At 42.5% G+C, this 20,381-nt stretch overlaps 1 protein-coding gene across 3 annotated transcripts in view; it reads left to right on the top strand.

The window, feature by feature from the left end:
- Nucleotides 1-20,381, top strand: part of wdfy3 (WD repeat and FYVE domain containing 3) — a 407,868-nt gene that overhangs the window by 267,427 nt on the left and 120,060 nt on the right. For all 3 annotated transcript variants that reach the window (XM_041187506.1, XM_041187499.1, XM_041187492.1), the window contains exons 38-39: nucleotides 8,606-8,715; nucleotides 14,084-14,266. In XM_041187506.1, coding sequence (XP_041043440.1) covers nucleotides 8,606-8,715; nucleotides 14,084-14,266 — 293 coding nt within the window. The remainder of the gene's footprint in view (nucleotides 1-8,605; nucleotides 8,716-14,083; nucleotides 14,267-20,381) is intronic.

The raw sequence follows: 20,381 nt of genomic DNA, 5'->3' as shown, positions 1-20,381 counted from the left end.
GTGGTAGCGAACTCCACAGGCTCACCACTCTCTGGGTGAAGAAATTTCTCCTCATCTCAGTCTTAAATGGTCTACCCTGTATCCTCAGACTGTGACCCCTGGTCCCCCACCATTGGGAACATCCTTCCTGCATCTGCCCTGTCTAGTCCTGTTAAAGTTTTATAGGTTTCTATGAGATTCCCCCCTCATTCTTCTGAACTGCAGCGAATATAACCCTAACCGACTCAATTTCTCCTTATATGTCAGTCCTGCCACCCCAGAGATCAGTTTGGTAAACCTTCGCTGCACTCCCTTTCTAGCAAGAACATCCTTCCTCAAATAAGGAGACCAAAACTGCACACAATATTCCAGGTGTGGTCTCACCAAGACTCTGTATAATTGCAGCAAGACATCCCTGCTCCTGTACTCGAATCCCCTCACTATGAAGGCCAATATACCATTTGCCTCCTTTACCACCTGCATGTTTACCTTCAGCAACTGGTATACGAGAACACCCAGGTCTCATTGCACATTCCCCTCTCTCAATTTATAACTATTCAGATAATCTGCCTCCCTGTTTTTGCTACCGAAGTGGATAACCTCACATTTATCCACATTATACTGCATCTACCATGCATTTGCCCTCCCACCCAGCTTTGTGTCATCTGCAAATTTGGAGATATTACATTTAGTTCCCTCATCTAAATCATTAATATATATTGTGAATAGCTGGGGTCCCAGCACCAATCCCTGAGGCACCCCACTAGTCACTGCCTGCCATTCGGAAAAAGATCTGTTTATTCCTACTCTTTGTTTCCTGTCTGCCGACCAGTTTTCTATCCATCTCAATACACTACCTCCAATCCCATGCGCTTTAATTTTGCACGCCAATCTCTTATGTGGGACTTTGTCAAAAGCCTTCTGAAAATCCAAATAAATCACATCCACTGGCTCCCCCTCATCAACTCTTCTAGTTACATCCTCCAAAAATTCCATTAGATTGTCAAGAATGATTTCCCTTTCCTAAATCTGTGCTGACTCCGTCCGTTTTCCAAGTACTCAGCTATTAAATCTTTTATAATGGACTCTAGAATTTTCCCCAGTACTGACGTCAGGCTGACTGGTCTATAATTCCCTGTTTTCTCTCCACCTCCCTTTTTAAATAGTGGGTTTACGTTAGCTACCCTCCCATCTGTTCCAGAGCCTATAGAATCTCAGAAGATGACCACCAATGCATCCACTATTTCTAGGGCCACTTCCTTAAGTAATCTGGGATGTAGATTATCAAGTCCTGGGGATTTATCGGTCTTCAATCCCATCAATTTCCCCAACACCATTTCCCTACTAATACTGACTTCTTTCAGTTCCTCCCTCTCATTAAACTCTGTGTTCCCCAACATTTCTGGTATGTTATTTGTGTCCTGCTTTGTGAAGACAGAACCAAAGTACGTATTTAGTTGGTCAGCCACTTCTTTATTCCTCATTATAATTCCTCTGTTTCTGACCGTAAGGGACATTTGTCTTCACCAATCTTTTTCTCTTCACATACCAATAGAAACTTCTACAGTCAGTTTTTATGTGCCCCGCAAGCTTACTCTCGTGCTCTATTTTCTCCTTCTTAATCAATCACTTGGTCCTCCTTTGCTGAATTCTAAAGTGCTCCCAATCCTCAGGTCTGTTGTTTTTTCTGGTCAATTTGTATGCCTCTTCCTTACATCTAATAATATCTCTAATTCCCCTTCTAAGCCATGGTTTGGCCACCTTTCCTGTTTTACATTTGCGCCGGTCTGGAATAAACAATTGTTGCAGTTCACCCATGCGCTCCTTGAATGTTTGCCTTGCCTATCCACCGTCCTCCCTTTAAGTAACATTTCCCAATCCATCATAGCCGACTCGTGCCTCATACCATAGTAGTTTCCTTTATTAAGATTTAGGACCCCAGTCTCAATCAACTACGTCAGTCTCCATCTTGATGAAGAATTCTATCACATTATAGTTGCTCATGGCCTCGCACAACTAGATTGCCAGTTATTTCTTTCTCATTACACAATACCCAGTCCGGGATGGCCTGTTCTCTAGTTGGTTCCTCAATGTATTGGTCCAGAAAACCATCCCGCATACACTCCAGGAATTCCTCCTCTACATTATTGTTACTAATTTGATTTGCTCAATCTATATGCAAATTAAAGTCACCCATAATTACAGATGTTCCTTTATTGCATGCGTCTCTAACTTCCTGTTTAATGCCATTCCCAACATCACCACTATAGCTTGGGGGTCTATATACAACCCCCAATAATGGTTTTTGCCCCTTCATGTTTCCCAACTCTACCCATACAGATTCCACATCGTCGGAGCTAATATCTTTCCTCACTATTGCATTAATTTCCTCTTTAACCAGCAGTGCAATTCCACCACCTTTTCCTTTTTGTCTGTCCTTCCTAAATACTGAATATCCCTGGATGTTCAGTTCCCATCCCTGGTCACCCTGCAACCATGTCTCCGTAATCCCGACTATATCATACTTGTTTACATCTATTTGCGCAGTTAATTCGTCCACTTAATTGCGAATGCTCCTCGCGTTAAGACGCAAAGCCTTAAGGCTTGTCTTTTTAACATCATTTGTCCCGTTCCCACTATTTTTCACTGAGGCCCTGTTTGATTCTTGTCCTTGATTTCTCTGCCTATCACTTTTCTTATTCCCCTTTCTGCCTTTTGTTCTTGTCCTTGATTCCCCTCCCTCTGACTCCTTGCATAGGTTCCCATCCCCCTGCCATTTTAGTTTAAACTCTCCCCAACCACTCTAGCAAATATTCCCCCTAGGATATCAGTCCCGGTCCTGCCCAACTGTAACCCATCCAGTTTGTACTGGTCCCACCTCCCCTAGAACCGATCCCAATGACTCAGGAATCTGAAACCCTCCCCCTCACACCATCTCTTCAGCCATGCATTCATCTGATTTTTCCTGCTATTTCTACTCTGACTAGCACGTGGCACTGGTAGTAATCCTGAGATCACTACCTTTGAGGTCCTAACTCCCTATATTCTGCTTTTAGAATCTCATCCCTTTTTTTAGCTATGTCGTTTGTACCAATGTCTACCATGACCACTGGCTGTTCACCCTCCTCCTTCAGAATGTCCTGTAGCCGCTCTGAGACACCCTTGACCCTTGCACCAGGGAAGCAACATACCATTCTGGAGTCTTGTTTGCGGCCACAGAAACACCTGTCTATTCCCCTTACAATTAAACCCCCTATAACTATTGCATTCCCACATTTTTTACTCCTCCCCTGTGCAGCAGCGCCAACCATGATACAACAAATTTGGCTGTTGCAGCTTTCCCCTGAGAGGCCATTCCTCCCAGCAGTATCCAAAGCGGTATATCTGATTTGCTGGAGAATAGCCACAGGAAATTCCTGCACTGCCTGCCTAGTCCTCTTGCTCTGCCTGGTAGTCACCCATTCCCATGCTGCCTATGGACTCTTAGCTTGCGGTGTGACCACCTCTCTATACGTGCTATCTACGATACTCTCCACCTAGCGGATGCTCCACAGTGTCCCCAGCTGCCGCTCCAGCTCTGAAATCTGGGCTTCCAAGAGCTGCAGCTGGAGACACTTCCCACACACACGTTGGCCCCGGGCACTGGAAATGTTCCCAGCTTCCCACATAGAGCAGCAGGAGCACACCGCAGCTTTGAGCTCTCCTGCCATGACTTACCCCTTTAAATTAAATTAAACCTTTTGGAAGATACTTAATATCAAATAATATCATTTACTCTAGGGCCCTTCTCTGCTCCTCGTTGTTATAGAATATAGCCCTTACAAACGGTGAACTACGAAATAAGACCTTAAAAACTATAAGCGATAAAAGCAGTCAATGCTTACCCGACCGTACTTAAAAGATCACCTCGTTCCTTCCTCACCAAGCTCCCTCAGTCACCTCTGCTGTCCCAGCGCCTTTTCAACTCCTGGCTCCTCTTGCGCTCCTTTTCAATTCCCGACCCCCCTCGCGCTTCTCTTCAACTCCCAGCTCTTCTTGCATGCCTCCTCAACTCCCGGCTCCTCCCGCGCTCCTTTTCAACTCCCAACTCCTTTTGTGCTCCTTTTCCCCTTCATAAAGCCATGCTGACTGCTTGATTATATTATGCATTTCTAAATGCTCTGCTATTACATTCTTTTTAATAGACCCCAACATTTTCCCAATGCCAGATGTTAAGCTAACTGGCCTATAGCTACCCGTTTTTGCCTCCCTCCCATTTTGAATAAGGGTGTTACATTGGCAGTTTTCCAATCCTCTGGGACTTTTCCAGAATCTAAGGATTCTTGGAAGATTACTACCAGTGCATCCACTATCTCTGCAGCTCTTTCCTTTAATATCCTAGGATCCAACCCATCAGGTCCAGGTGACTTATCAGCCTTTAGCCCCATTAGTTTCCCTAGTACTTTTTCTCTAGTGGTTATTGTATTTATTTCCCTTTCCCCCCCCCCCTTTTTGCCCCATGATTATTTAGTATTTTTGGTATTATTTGGGATTATTTTTGTCGTGAGCCATGAACTATTTTTTTTAAAAGTCTGCCATTGTTCATCAGCTGTTTTTTCTGCTAAACTCCTTTCCCAGTCCACTCTAGCCAACTTTACCCTCATTCCTTTGTAATTACCCTTATTTAAGTTTAACACAGTTGTTTCCGAACCAAGTTTCTCACTCTCAAACTGAATGCTAAATTCCTCCATGTTATGGTCACTGTTTCCTAGGGGATCTTTTACTCTGAGATCATTTAGTAAACCCGCCTCATTACACATTACACAGTTTGCATAAATGGGTCTTTTTCTGTTTGGCAGGACGTGACGAGTGGTGTGCCGCAGGGGATCAGTGTTGGGGCTGCAACATTTTACAATTTATTTAAATAATTTGGATGAAGGTACTGAGGAATGGTTGCTAAATTTGCTGATGACACAAAGATAGGTAGGAAAGTAAATTGTGAAGAAGACATAAGGAGGCTACAAAGTGACATAGATTCAGTGAGTGGCAAAGATCTGGCAAATGGAGTATAATGTGGGCAAATATGAAATCATTCATTTTGGCAGAGAGAGTAATGAAGAAGTTTACTAACTAAATGGTGAGAGATTGCAGAGCTCTGAGATTCAGAGGGATCTTGGTCCATGAATCACAAAAGGTTAGTAGAAAGTAGGCAGGTTATGCTTCAGGTGTACAGGGCATTGGCGAGACCACATCTGGAGTATTATGTACAGTACTGATCTCCTTATTTAAAGAAAAATGTAAATGTATTAGAAGCAGTTCACAGAAGGTTTACTAAACTAATACCAGGAATGAGCAGGCTGTCTTATGAGGAAAGGCTGGACAGCTTCGGCTTGTATCCACTGGAATTTGGAAGAGCAAGAGCAACTTAATTGAAACCTTTAAGATCCTGAGTGGCCTTGAAAGGACGGATGTGGAGAGGATGTTTACCCTTGTGGAGAATCTAGAACCAGGGTTCACTGTTTAAAAATATGGGGTCGTTCATTTAAGAGAGAGATGAGGAGAGTTTTTTTTTCTCAGAAGGTTGAGTGTCTTTGGAACTGCCTTCCTCAAAAGGCAGTGGAAGCAGAATCTTTGAATATTTTTAAAGCAGACCTAAGATAGATTTGTGATTAACAAGGGGGTGAAAGGTTATTGGAGATAGGCAGGAATGTGTAGACCATCTAATATTCCATACAAAAGTCAACTACTCACCCTTGTGCATTCTCATAGTTTCTGTCTTCCATATGCCTTAGCTTGTCTTAGTGCTCACCCATGGCTGCAGCATGTCTACTGGAAGGCTGATGCCTTGTGGGCGGAGCCAGCTACCAACACTTTTTTTAAACTAGGACAAAAGAATGAATGCATAATTCAGATTTATTTTTATGTTGCTGCTGTTGCTCTGCTATTGCAGAAATTCATCCTACAAAGTAAATTTATTCAGTTTTTTTGTTGCAAATAAAAAAAACTTTTTTTTTTATTTGTGAGCCTCATCGACATATGATTGTGGTGTTCTAATGCCATTGACATCATTGGACCAAAATGATGACTGCTGTAGGATATATGAAGAGGGCTGGGAAGTGGTTGTGAGCTAAAATGGAATTTCAGAATAATGTTTTTGATCAAATGATAATTAACAGTGCTTCTTAATAGTAAATAGTAAGTCTTGCAGCTATAGATAATGCTTTTTCAAGTATCTCATACATACCATACCAGAACATAATTAAAAGTATTGTAATCATTCAATCTAACTATTTAGGTCTTTATATGAAGTTGTAATTTTCTTGCAGCTCCAACAACACTCAAGAAGTTTGACACCATCCAGGATAAAGCAGTCCACTTGATTGGCACTCTATCCGCAAACATTCACTCCCTTCACCACCAACAAACGGTGGCAGCAGCATATACCATCTACAAGATGCACAGCAGGAGCTCATAAGCCTCCTTAGGCAGCACCTTCCAAACCCACGACCACTACCATTTAGAAGGACAAGAGCAGCTGACACATAGGAACACCACCACCTACAAGTTCCCCTCCAAGTCACTCACCACCCTGACTTGAAAATATATCACCATTCCTTCACTGTAGTTGGGTCTAAATCGTGGAACTCCCTTCCTAACAGCACTGTGGATGTACCTATACCACATGGACTGCAGTGGTTCAAGAAGACAGCTCCCCACCACCTTCTCAAGGGCACTTAGGGATAAGCCAATAAATGCTGGTCTAGCCAACGATGCCCACAGCCCATGAACAGATAATAAAAAGAACTACATGGAATAAATGAGCTAAGAACAACAATGCAGACATAAATGTAGTGGATTAATTAATATTCTGACCAAAACATGTGATTTCTTTTTGGAATTTTCAACTTTATGAAGTGTTCAAAGCCAATCCAGAGACGTGCATCCCATTTTGAAATCACTTTGTTGCCTCTAAGCCAAGGAACAAATGGTGATGCTGTACAGCTTTTACTAATCATTCATCCGTTTAGGTGGCCATTGTCTGAGGTTGAGCCAGCCCATGTGCATCTTGCCTTCTTGCTTGACTGTGCTGAGCATTTGACTCCATATCCTCTCCATTATAAGGTCGCCAGCTTCCACTTCTATAACATCATCTACCTTCACTCATCTGCTGCTTAAACCTTCATCCCTGCCTTTTTTATCCCTGGACCTATATCCTCCATATACCAAAGCTCATGCAAAAATATGCTGCCAGTCTCCTAACTCACACCAATTCCCTTTATTTTATTACATTTTTATCTCTTATCCCTGTGCTCAATGACTTACATAGACTTCTGGTCCAGCAGTATCTTGATTTTAAAATTCCTAACCTCTATAATTTCCTACAACCTTCTGAGATCTCTGTGCTCCTCCAACCCTGGTCTGTCCTGCATATCCAATTTTCCATTGCTCCACCATTGATGGCTGTGACTTGAACTGCCTAGGTCCTAAACTGTGAAATACCCTCCTGGAACCTCTCCACCTCTCTACCTCTCTCTTTTAAGACATTCCTTAAAACCTACCTCTTTAATCAAGCCTTCTGTCCTGCCCCAATATCTCTTTATGTAGCTCAGTGTTAAATTTTGTTTGATATCATTCTTGTGAAGTGCCTTGGGGCATTTTACTATATTATAGGTACAATTTAAATGCACATTGCTGCTGTTGTCATTCGTAGGTTTAACAGGCTAGCCAGGCTGTAAGGTGATGAAAATTATGGCCAGAATTTAGAGGGGACAGCAGGTCTCCCACTGATAGGCCTGAAAATGTGGGCAACCTTGCTTTGGCAGTCAGCAGGACCTTGGGCTCCATTTGAATTGACTGCCATTATGGTGGCTGTCCCTGTTGAGGACAGCTGCCCGTGTACCCCAAGAGCTGCCAGCCAATCTGAAGGCCGTAGCTCAGCAGTGCCCTCCAGAGTGGTGGCCACTGCTGGGGCTGCACCTGGAGGAGGATGGACATTGGACATGTGCCATCACAACCAGGTAAAGGAGTTCTGGGAGCATCAAGGCTGTTGAACAGGCCACGGTAATGGGTTGGGGTTGGAGAGGGCAGGTAGCACCATTGCCGTGTAAGGTTGGCCATTGCTGCTGGATGCACCAACTTGTGTCAAAGGGTGCCCAGATAGGAGTTTTCCCCTCCCCCCCCGCCCCCACCTTCGAGCCTGCCAGGAGGTTGGCAGGGTTTATCTGGCAGTCTCCCCACTTAGCAGAGGTCTCATCAGCCCCCAGCAGCTGCTGGCTAAGTGCACGTGGATGTGGACTAAAGCCCTTATTTTCCCACTTAAATGGCTCAGCGGGAAGATGAAGGGCATATCACTATTTTACAGGCCCCCTAACTCCCAGAATGTCCACAGAAGGCAGATAATATCCTGCCCACTGTGTGGGCCTTGAAGAGGTTTAACCATCTGCATGAATTAGATAGGATTAGAAAAGTTACTTAGACCTATCTTTTGCCCTTATCACAGCTTACTCAGTAGTTTATGATAATCGACAGATTTGTGTATTATATATTCATCCACAGTAAAAAAAAAAATCAAACAATAAAAATGTGTCTTTTATTTACATATTTGGCATAGCAATGTTTATATTGTGCATATTTTTAATCCTTGCAGTAACCTTGAGGGGTTTGGCCTGGAAGCAGAAGCCAGAATGACAACATGGCACATCATGATACCTTCTGATCTTGAACCAGATGGAAATCATAACCAAGATATTAGTGAAGGTAAAATATAATGTTAATAATCAGTGAACTCTTCAGTCAGTAACTTTTACAAAAGTCATCATTTAATTCAATTCAATATTACTTTTTGACTGACCCAACTGTTTGTGTAATCCAAGAAGATGAGACTCATACTCAGCCAGGTAATTCTTAAATATTTGACAAAATGGAACAAAAAGGATATTCTATAATGTAAGTATGCAGATCATCACTACTTTAGAGAAAAAATATTTTTTACAAAGGATAATTAATACTAATAAAAATGTAATAAAATAAAAAATTCCTGACCCTGACACTTTGATGTAAATGACTTATCTGTTCTTCACTGATGCATTACATCCAGCTTTAGCTACATTCATAGTTATTTCCTTTTTGTAGAATTATACAAATTTCAAAATAGAAGGAAGGCATGTAGACCATTAGAGTTCCTAACCCTCCTGGAATGATCAGGAATTTCCTGGAATTGGGGGTACTCTCCCATGCTGTGCCTTGAACAGCCCAGAAGGTCAGCTATTTAAATTTCCCTCTGCAGCGCACACACTCTGTAACATCACTAGCCCATGTTAAAGCCTCAGGCTCAGTGACATCACCCGACCGCCAACACAGAGCCGCAATCCCATGGAATGCAGTCAGCAGGAAGCTTGAGAGTTAGGAATCTGCATTTGTAGAGTCTCTAAACATGCAAGGGCTCTGAAATCAGGGACGGAGTGGTGGCCAGAAATCAGTGGGAGCCTGAATTTTGGGGGGGATGTCTAAAATCAGAGGGGCTTTGGTTAGAGTGAGGAAGAAGCAGACTAGAAGATTAAAGAGAGACTGGGGAGTGATGATCAGGGGAAAGATGCAGACTGGGGAGTGAGGCTCTGGGAGAGACATGGAGAATGGTGGATCCGTGTGAAAGAAGGAGAATGGGAGAACAGGAACATACAACACCCAAATATAGGCCATTTAGATTGGGCTCTCAATTCAGAATTGTTGCTGTCACACAAATCCAGCACACAGGGAGAGACCAGGCCTGTTATAAGTGATATCAACAGGGGAGTCTGACTGCACATGGTTCAGTGCAGGATGATTCGAGTTACTGTTTCATGCTGCATATCAGCAGATTATAAGATTTATCAGTGACGTTATTGTTAATTATGAAGGGAGACGGATTGTTACCATTTTACTATTAGTTATGAGTACAATTTAAGTGAGTTACCATTAGTTACTGGGGGATTCAAAGTTTCTTCCTCCTGTTTCCTCTCAGTGAATCACTCCGTTCCTGCCCCTGTCCCCTCCCTTCCCGGTTTCCCCTCTTGTCCTGCTCCTAGTTTCTCCTCTTCTGCACCCCCCACCCAAATGTTTCTTCTCTCTCTGCCCCAACACCCCATCGCAGGCTCCCTCTCAAAATTCTTAGTCATTATTTGGAGACAATTTTTAAAATATTTATCCAAAGTGTGATGCCCCAATCTCTGAAGGACACTATCTATGCATTTTATTTCTACACAACTTTTATATATAAAAATCACAGAGGATATCAGCATGCATCACGATTCATATACTCAGGAACTGTCTATGTTTGCCACTTATATAAGGAAATCCATCTATGGATATATATATTTGCCGCTTTTGTATACAATATATTTAGTTCCTGAGGTATCCAAATATGAACTCTTATTTTTAGTAGTGATATCAATCTTCAAGTAACATTATGTCAGGATTACAATGTGGGGCTTTACCAAAGACTCACTGAATTTCCTCAGTAAATAGCTAAGCGATGCACACCAAAAAAAGGAGAAATTTAGTCAGAGCTCCTATTTATGGTACCCATCAATCACAACTAGAAGCCTGCATATCTAGACATCACACAAACTTGGCTGTTATGTCTCCGTAGTCAAATAACTTGCCAACACTGTTGAGCTTTACATATGAAATGGTAAAGATACAATATGCTAACCACCACCTATAAAACTGTGCAACAACAAAGAGTCATTGCGTTCAAGAAGGGAGGAGAGAAAATAAGGGTAATAGTTACTGCAGAACATCTCACTAAGAAGGGTCTTACAACTTACTGATAGTTGGTTCGTAGTGAAAGGCTCAAATCATTCTTATTCTCTCACCAAATTGCTTCCTTGTCTGTTGTTCACAGTCCTCACACCTATTTGTTTCCAGATATTAAATGTGAATGAGTTATTGAGGACATCAATCAAAGTTAGAGCAATAGCTTGCCTTTAACGTATGAAAACATTCCAAGGCTCTTTGTAGTAGTTCAATCAAACAAGTACTGACACCTAGCCAAAGAAGGAGATAATAGGAAGGATGGCTAAGTTCTTGGCCAAAGAGATTTTAAGGAAAGCCTTAAAGGAGGAGAAAGAGAGCAGTTTAGAGGTAGGAAATTCCGGAGCTTGAGACCTAGATAGTTGAACCACGGTCACCAATGGTGGCACAAAGTGAGTGGGAAATTCATTAGAGGATAGAGTTGGAGGGAGGAACACAGAGATCTCGATGTGTTGCTGGGCTGGAAGGGTTACAGAGGATTGGGAATAGGGAAGACCATTCAGGATTTGATCACAAAGATAATTTTAGATTTGAGTTGTTACTGGACTGGGAGCCAATGTAGGTCAGGAGAGACAGGCAATGTTACAGATTGTGTAAGTAGGTGTTATTGTGAGGTTGGGAGCTCAGCTTTGGTCAAACCAAGTACTTATGTTCTGACCAGTTTGGTTCAGCCAGTGATGGTTTCCAGGGTGGAGGATAGAAATTGAGGCGAGCAACCAAATCTGTACCTGGGGCTCTGGTTTCCTAAGTATTTAATTGGAGGCATTGTGATGCATCCCGGATGAGATGTCAGATAAGCAACCTGACAATATAGAGGCAGTGGAGGGGACGAGAGAGATAGTGGTAAGGTAGAACTGCGTGTCATTAGGGCATATATGAAACCCGTGCCTTGTCTTTGGATGATGTCAGAAGAGGCAGCATGCAGATAAGAAATAGGAGGAGGCCAAGGATATGTATTTTAGAGCACTCCCTTTATTCCCTACCTGTAAGATCATCTTAAAATCTATCTCTTTAACTGAGCTTTTAGTCACCTATCCAAATATCTCCTTTGGTTTGTTAACTTTTCTCAGATTAGCTTCTGTGATTTGAGGAGGTTACAGTGGCATACATAGTGGCAATGCCATTGGACGAATAATCAGGAGGTCCAGGCTAATGCCCTGGTTCAAATCCCACCATTGCAGCTGGTGGAATTTAAATTCAATTAATTAATAAATCTGGAATTGAAAGCTAGTCTGGTAATGGTAACTGTGAATCTATCATCAGTTGTCATAAAAACCCATCTGGTTCACTAATGCCCTTTAGAGGAGGAAGTCTGCCATCCTTACCTGGTCTGGCCTAGACATGGTTCCAGATCCACAACATTGTGATTGACTCTTGACTCTGAAATGGCCTGGCAAGCCAAGTCAGTTCAAGGGCAATTAAGGATGGGCAACAAATGCTGGCCTCTGCAGTGATGCCCACAGCCCGTGAAAGAATTTTAAAAAAACATCTTGGAACATTTTCCTAAGCTAAAGGCAATTCTGAGAAATTCTGTTTACTACTGGATAGGTAAAAGTGGAACCAGGCAAGGCCAGATCCAGTGAGCTCGATAGTGGAGGAGAGGTGCTGATTGAGTATGTGTGAAGGCTGAAGATAGATCAGAAAGGATGAGCATGGATGATGCAACATGGTCACAGTTACAGAGGAAGTCATTTGTGTCTTTGATTAGGGCCATTTACACTAAGACACGTGTGGAAACCTAACTGGAGAGTTTCAAAAATGATGATGTGGGGAATGTGGCTACAGATATGGGTTGTGTCAGCATAGTTAAGGACTTTGGAGTAGAAAGAGAGGTTAGAGATAAGGTTTGCAAGGATAGGGGACTCACGGGTGAGTTGTTGAAGAGGGGGATGATGACAGCAGAGTTGAAGGGGAGCAGGACTGTATCTGAAGAGGGAGAATCATTATCAGTGTCAGCTAGAAAGGGGCCATGAAGGGATATTGGGTGGCCAGCAGTGTACAAGAGTCAAGAAAGCAGATGTTGGTTCTCATGGACAAGATGGACTCAAAGAGGGCATGAAGGGCAATGCAAGAGAAACTAGAGAAAGTTTCAGGTTAACGACATGGGCAGATGGAGCATTTGGAAAAGGCTAGCTTGCTAAGCAAGGGGAAGGGAAGAAAAGAATGCAGCAAGGGCTGTTAAATGGAAGTTCTCAATGTCCATGACAGAGCAGTCCAGTGATCTCACTTGCTGGAGATGAGGATGGATATGGTAAGGGAGAGGAGTTTAAAATGAGGATTGGTAATAGAGAAAGGAAGCCAGGAGTTTTCGTTACATTCCATAATGATCCTTGAGCCATCAGTTTTGGCAGAAAACAGAGCCCAATAGTGCTTGATCTGGTTCAGTCAGATCTGGTGGTGAATAACTAAACTTGATGAGTTTGAGTCTGCCCCCATTGGATTTGAGTGAGTGAAGATGGGGACTGTATCGAGGGTTATGACCCGGATGGGAAAAAGTAAGGTTTTATTTGTGAAGAATGAATTTCAACTGATATACTAGAAAGAATTTTCGTACTCAAATGATGATGAAAGTAATCTTCCAGGTGATTCAAGAAGGCATGAATATGAGAGAAGTTCAAATTGCAGTTGGATGCTAAACAGTTTACCTTGGCACCCGTAGCCTGGAGAGGAATAAAATCAGCAAAAAATTTCAACTGCTGGCTGCTATCCAGCAACATAAATGAAACTCTATGCTATTAGTATTTGTGAAGATGTCAGATGAGGGCAATGTTGACTGCCTCTAATGGCTTCTGCTTTCTCATAATTTATCAACACTTAGTGTCCAAACTAGCATATAAAGCTTGATTGAGATATTGGACTGTTAACACTCCATGATAAATACTAGATAGAATCCTGCTATTACTATTGATTGTTGCTTTCAGGAGAGAAAGAGTGAAGTGAGAAAATCCTGGGTTGTATGTGGAATTTAGTACTCTTCCACTTCCAAATTGGTAACCAGTTACACTTTGAACTTCCCTCATGCCCTTGACCTTTTAACTAGTGTAACAAATTATTCCAATAAAGTATAATTTGGGTAAAAAAAATCCTAATATACCTGTTTTTAAATCTAATTTCCACTCATTAAATTCAATGTATTCATCTAATTTGTTGACATCTGATTTGTATAAATAAGTAGGCATAGGGACAGGATGTTTAAGGAAAATGGATAGACATTTTTTGTCAGAGGCAAACTTGTATTTCAGCCCATTTAGTATTACATATGTAGCATTTCAGAAAATGTAAACATTTGAGAATAATTGTTTAACTTCTTTAAGCTTGGAACTTCCATTTTTAGGTCGACAACTTCTCCTCAAAGCTGTGAATCGGGTTTGGACTGAACTAATTGTCAACAAGAAACAAGCTTTGGAGGAGATTTTTAAAGTAACACTACCTACAAATGAACGTGGACTGGTGGATTTGTCAACTGCACGCCCATTTATTGAGGATGCTGCTTCAAAATGCTGGCAAAATCATATGGGTAGGAACTACTGCAAAGTTTTAATTGGAATTTATTATAGGAATTCTATGAATTGTCAGAGTTGTTAAAAAAAAAATGGTGTTGAAGTAAAATAAGTAGCCACAGCTGTGACCGACAAATGAGATATTTTCGATAAGTAATTATATTTAGTTACGGGGAAAATTGCTTGAAATAGTGAAAACAAAATGGCATTAATATGAATGTATTTCAAATTGAGCTGTTCTTGTTGTCTGGATTAGACTAGTAACTGAGTGAAGGGATAAAAAGTATTGCCAATAAATAAGTTATTTCTTGTTGTATGACTTTCAAATTAACTTCTGCATGTTAACGGGTGATGAAGAGGAGCAACAAAAACAACTTGTGTCTATATAGCACCTTTAACATCAGAAGCAGGCAGTCAGAATTGAATAGACTATTTTAAAGATGCAACTTATTTTTATCTGGCATTTAATATAGTAAAACGTCTTAAGGGGCATCACAGGGGCATTATAAAAGAAAATATTCCACAGAACCCGATAAGGAGATATTAAGGCAGATGGCCAAAAGAGCAGGGTTTTAAGGAGTGTCTTAAAGGAGGTAAGTGAGGCAGAGAGGTGAAAAGGTTTAGGGAGGCAATTTCTCAACCTTGGGTCCAGACAGCTGAAGGCATAGCAACAATTAGTGGAGAGATTAAATCAGGGATTCTCAAAAAGCCAGAATTAGAGGACTGCAGCTATCTCATGGATGTTGTTGGGCTGGAGGAAATTATTATAGAGACCTGGAGGGTGAAGTTAATGAGGAATTTGTAAACATGGGAGAGAATTTTAAAAGCAAAATGTTACTTAACCAGGAGCTAGTGTAGGTCAGAAAGTGGGGAGGCATTAGTGTAATGGTATTGTCACTGAGTAGTAAGCCAGAAGACCCAGCTTCTGTGGGCCTGGGCTTGAATCCAACCATGGCAGATGGTGGAATTTGAATTCAATAAAAATCTGGAATTAAGAGTCTAATGATGACCATGAAACCCATCTGTAAAACCCATCTGGTTCACTAATGTCCTGTAGGGAGGGAAATCTGCAGTCCTTCCCTAGCCTGGCCTACATGTGAGTCCAGAACCACAGCAATGTAGTCGACCCTTAAACGCCCTCTGAAATGGCCGAGCAAGCCACTCAGTTGTATCATACCGCTAGAAAGTCAAAAAGGAATGAACCGGATGGACCACCCGGTATCGACCTAGGTACTGGAAACACCAACAGCAAATTCAGTTCTGTCAACCTTGCAAAGTCCTCCATGCCTACACCTGGGGGCTTGTGCCAAAATTAGGAGAGCTGCCTCACAGGCCAGTGAAGCAACAACCTGATATAGTCATATTCACGGAATTATACATTACAGATAATGTCCCAGATACCGCCATCATGTCCCATGATTTTTCATGACATCAGGTCAAAAATAGGCAAGGAAACGTCCCCCTGATTACCACGTATTGCACTCCCCACCCCAGCTGATGAATCTGTACTCCTCCATGGAGGATGGAGTACACCACTTGGAGGAAGCAATGGTGGCAAGGGCACGAAATGTACTCTGGATAGGGGACTTCAATGTCCATTGCCAAAAGTGGCTCAATAGGGCAGTACAGACTGAGCTGCCCGAGTCCTAAAGGACATGACTGTTAGATTGGGTCTGCGGCAGGTGTTGAAGGGACCAACAAGAGGGAAAAACATACTTGACCAATCTGCCTGCTGCAGATGCATCTGCCCATGACAGTATCGGTAGGAGTGACCACGCACCGTTCTTGTGGAGATGAAGTCCCATCTTCACATTAAGGATACCCTCCATCGTGTTGTGTGGCACTACCACCGTGCTAAATGGAATGGATTTCTAACAGTTCTAGATACTTGAGACTGGGTAAGTTGTGGGCCATAAACAGCAGAATTGTACTCAACCACAATCTGTAATCTCATAGCCCAGAATCACCCCCACTCTATCTTTACCACCAAGCCAGGGGATCAACCCTGATTCAGTGACGTGCAGGAGGGAATGGCAGGAGCAGTACCAAGCATAACTAGAAATGAGGTGTCAACCTGGTGAAACTATAACACAGGACTACTTGCATGCCAAACAGCACCAATGGATCGGATCTAAGTTCTGCAATTCTACCACGTCCAGTCGTGAATGGTGGTGGACAACTAAACAGCTTACTGGAGGAGTAGGCTACACAAATATCCCCATCCTCAGTGATGGAGGAGCCCAATAATGTTGAAGAATTTTCAGCCAGAAGTGCCAAGTGGATGAGGCCCTCAGCATCACAGATGCAGAATTCAGCCAATTCAGTTCCCTCCACGTAATATCAAGAAACGACTGAAGACACTGGACGCTGCAAAGGCTATGGGCCCTGACAATATTCCTACAATAGTACCGAAGACTTATGCTCCAGAACTTGCCACGCCCCAAGCCAAGCTGTTCCAGTATAGCTGGCCTAGCCAGCATATACCTGGCAATGTGGAAAATTGCCCAGTATGTCCTGTGCACAAAAACCAGGACAAATCCAATCCAGCCAATTACCATCCCATCAGTTTACTCTCAATCATCAATAAGTGACGGCAGGGATCATCAACAGTGCTATCAAGCAACACTTGCTTAACAATAACCTGTTCACTGGCACTCAGTTTGGGCTCCACCAGAGTCACTCACCTCCTGACCTCATTACAGCCTTGATTCAAACATGGGCAAAAGAGCTGAACTCCAGAGGTGAGGTGATAGTGACTGCCCTTGACATCAAGCAGCATTTGACCACGTGTGGAAGCAAGGAACCCGAACAAAACAGGAGTCATTAGGAATCGGGGGGTAAACTCTTCACTCGTTGGAGTCATACCTAGCACAAAGGAAGATGGTTGCAGTTGTTGGGGGTCAGTCATCTCAGTTCCAGGACATCACTGCAGGAGTTCCTCAGAGTAGTGTCCTAGGCCCAGCCACCTTCAGCTGCTTCATCAGTGACCTTCCTTCCATCATCAGGTCAGAAGTGGGGATGTTCATTGATTGCACAATGTTCAACACCAGTCATGACTCCTCAGATACTGAAGCAGTCCATGTCCAAATGCACAATATCCAGGTTTGGGCTGACAAGTACCAAGTAACATTCGTGCCACACATGTTCCAGGCAATGACCATCTTCAACAAGAGAGAATCTAACGATCAGCCCTTGTCATTCAATGGAATTACCATTGCTGAACCCCCTACTATCAATGTCCTGGGTTTTACCATTGACCAGAAGCTGAACTGGACTAGTCATATAAATACTGTGGCTACAAGGGCAGGTCAGAGGCTGGGAATCCTGCACGGAGTAACTCACCTCCTGACTCCCCAAAGTCTGTCCACCATCTACAAGGCACAAGTCAGGAGTTTGATGGAATACTTCCCACTTGTCTGGATGAGTGCAGCTCCCACAACACTCAAGAAGCTTGACACCATCCAGGACAAAGCAGCTACTTGATGGGCACCCCATCCACAAACATTCACTCCTTCCACCACCAACGCACAGTGGCAGCTGTGTGTACCATCTACAAGATGCATTTGAAGATGGTACACCCTCCAATCCCGCAACGACCACAGACTCAGGCTTCCTTTTAACTGGTTTTATTCAAGCATGTGCAAGGGAGCCGCAATCATTCCTAAGAATGAAGACCCAGCTCCCAGATTGATTATATTTCATTACTTCTGTACTTTTTTCTTATAATACATTTGAGTACATTTGAATGGGTAACCGACATACCAGCTCCATGCTAACTCTATCCTATTGAGTACATAAACATGTGATTTTGCTAACTAATTATTCTAAAGGTTGTATACATAATTATATTATCCATCAAAATTAAAACACGTATGCAAAGACCTTGGTTCTCACAGCTCAAGACTGTTTGCGTTTCATCAAAGCCCCCTCTTTGTCTATTGTATGTCTTCCCATATCTAAGCTAAAACCATCTGCCCCTTCCCTACGTGAGAGGAGAGTACACTTAATCTAATTTATGTCCTGCTTGTGTCTCCCATTTGACTCTCAAGGCTGTGCAATTCTCATGTGATAATTTTCAACTCTTAGCCATGTCTGCCTGGAGATTTTAGGGGTTTTTCAGTAAATTCTTACTATATTCTCTTTTAGCATTTTTAATTTCCCTCTTAACACGCTGCAGGCATTCACCAAGGCTCCTTACACAGCTCCTTCCAAAGCCACGACCACTGGCATCTAGAAGGACAAGGACAAGGGCAACGGATAGATGGAAACACCGCCACCTGGAAGTTCCCCCCCCCCCCCCCCCAAAGTCATTCACCATCCTGACATGGAACTATATTGCCATTCTTTTACTGTTGCTGGATCAAAATCCTGGAACTTCTTCCCTAACTATGGGTGTACCTACAGCACATGGACTGCAGCAGTTCAAAAAGGCAGCTCACTACCACCTTCTCAAAGGCAATTAATGATGGGCAATAAGTGCTGACCAAGCCAATGATGCTCACATCCCATGAATGAATTAAAAAAAATAAAGTGTGATGGGTGACAGTACTTGTGCAAGTTAGGACACAGGCAGCAGAATTTGGATGACAAAATTGAATTATATTCAGTATATGGTATTAGTTATTTGCTTTTCAAGAGATGGAACCAAAGAACTACAGAAGTCTATCTTACAGATAGAAGCTAGTCAGTTTATAGTGTTTAATAAAAGCAAATAGATTTTCCCTATTTATTCTATCAAAATCCACCATAACTTAAATAACGGTTTTTTTGGATGAGACGTTAAAGTCTACCTTCTCAGATGGACATAAAAGATCGCATGGAACTATTTCAAAGAAGAAAGGAGGAGTGATCCCCAGAGTTCTGGCCAATGTTTATCACTCAATTAACCCCAAAAAAGCAAATCGGTCATTATCGTAATGCAGTTTGTGGGAGCCTGCTGTGCGCAAATTGACTGCCGTGCTTCCTATGTTACAACAGTCACACTTCAAGTTAGACAGCGAGGGAAACTAGAAGGTCACACTGTTCAGGCCTTAGGTGGGAAAAAGGGGAGTGGAAGTTGCCCCCTTTCCAGATTGGGTGCTCCCTCCCAGTGTGACCTTGCCATTACGAGCCTTACCCCCAGACCTCCCCTCCTGTTACTGCTGCAAGAGCCCACACTTACCTGGTCTTGTGGATTGCGGCATTAGACTGCTGGGAGACATCTCATCCCAGCTGTGGCCACCACGCCCCATAAAGCTGCAGGGACTAGAGTTGCCAGCCAGCCAGATGATCCGCACCTCTCTGATGCAGAACTTCCAAGTAAGGGGCGGAAATCGCACATCCAGCCGGTTAAATGGCTGCAGAGCAGCTGGCCATGCATTCCCTGCCGCCTCTTCGTGATGCGGGGCAGAAACCTGCCATCTGAAAAATTCTACCCAAGTAGTATATTACCTGTAGCACAGCTGAAATACATCTTCATTTCAGAATTAAAGCAAAATATGAGTGCAGAATTACTTGGAGCATACTTAACCTTATTATTGCAACTTAAAATAAGAATTTGGATACATTTCCTGCCTGAGACCTGAGCAGAGTGATCCGTCGGTACAATCTCTGCACAAAGGGGAATATCATGCCTGTCAATGAAACAAAAAGACAATATTAAAGAAAATTGAATTTTAAGAGTCTAGGGTAAGCGAGCTTCTCATAGAATGCCAGGGTTTTTGTCTCCAATTTTATTTTAGCCATGGCACAAAAGATGGAAGTGTTATAAAGAGTGAGGAAGATTACAGCAGACTTCAAGAGGACATAGACTAATGGAATGAGCTCACATGGCAGATGAAATTTAATGTAGGGATGTGTGAAGTGATGCATTTTAGGCGGAAGAATGTGGAAAGGCAGTATAACTAAGCGATTTATAAACTAAAACATTAAAGTAGGTGCAGGAACATATACACATGTATATCAATCTTTTGAAGTCACTGGGCAAGTAAACAAACAATTTTTAAAAAAGCATATTGAGCCCGTTGGTTTTATAAATGGTGGGAAAGAGTAAATTAGAAGGAATTAATGCTAAACATTTGTAAATCACTGCTAAACATGTATAAATTATTGATTAGACCTCAGCTAGAGTATTGTGTCCAATTCTGATATTTA

Source organism: Carcharodon carcharias, chromosome 1, assembly GCF_017639515.1.
Source record: "Carcharodon carcharias isolate sCarCar2 chromosome 1, sCarCar2.pri, whole genome shotgun sequence".
In the NCBI taxonomy this organism is placed as follows: Eukaryota; Metazoa; Chordata; class Chondrichthyes; order Lamniformes; family Lamnidae; genus Carcharodon; species Carcharodon carcharias.
This window is presented reverse-complemented; position numbering and strand designations above follow the sequence as displayed.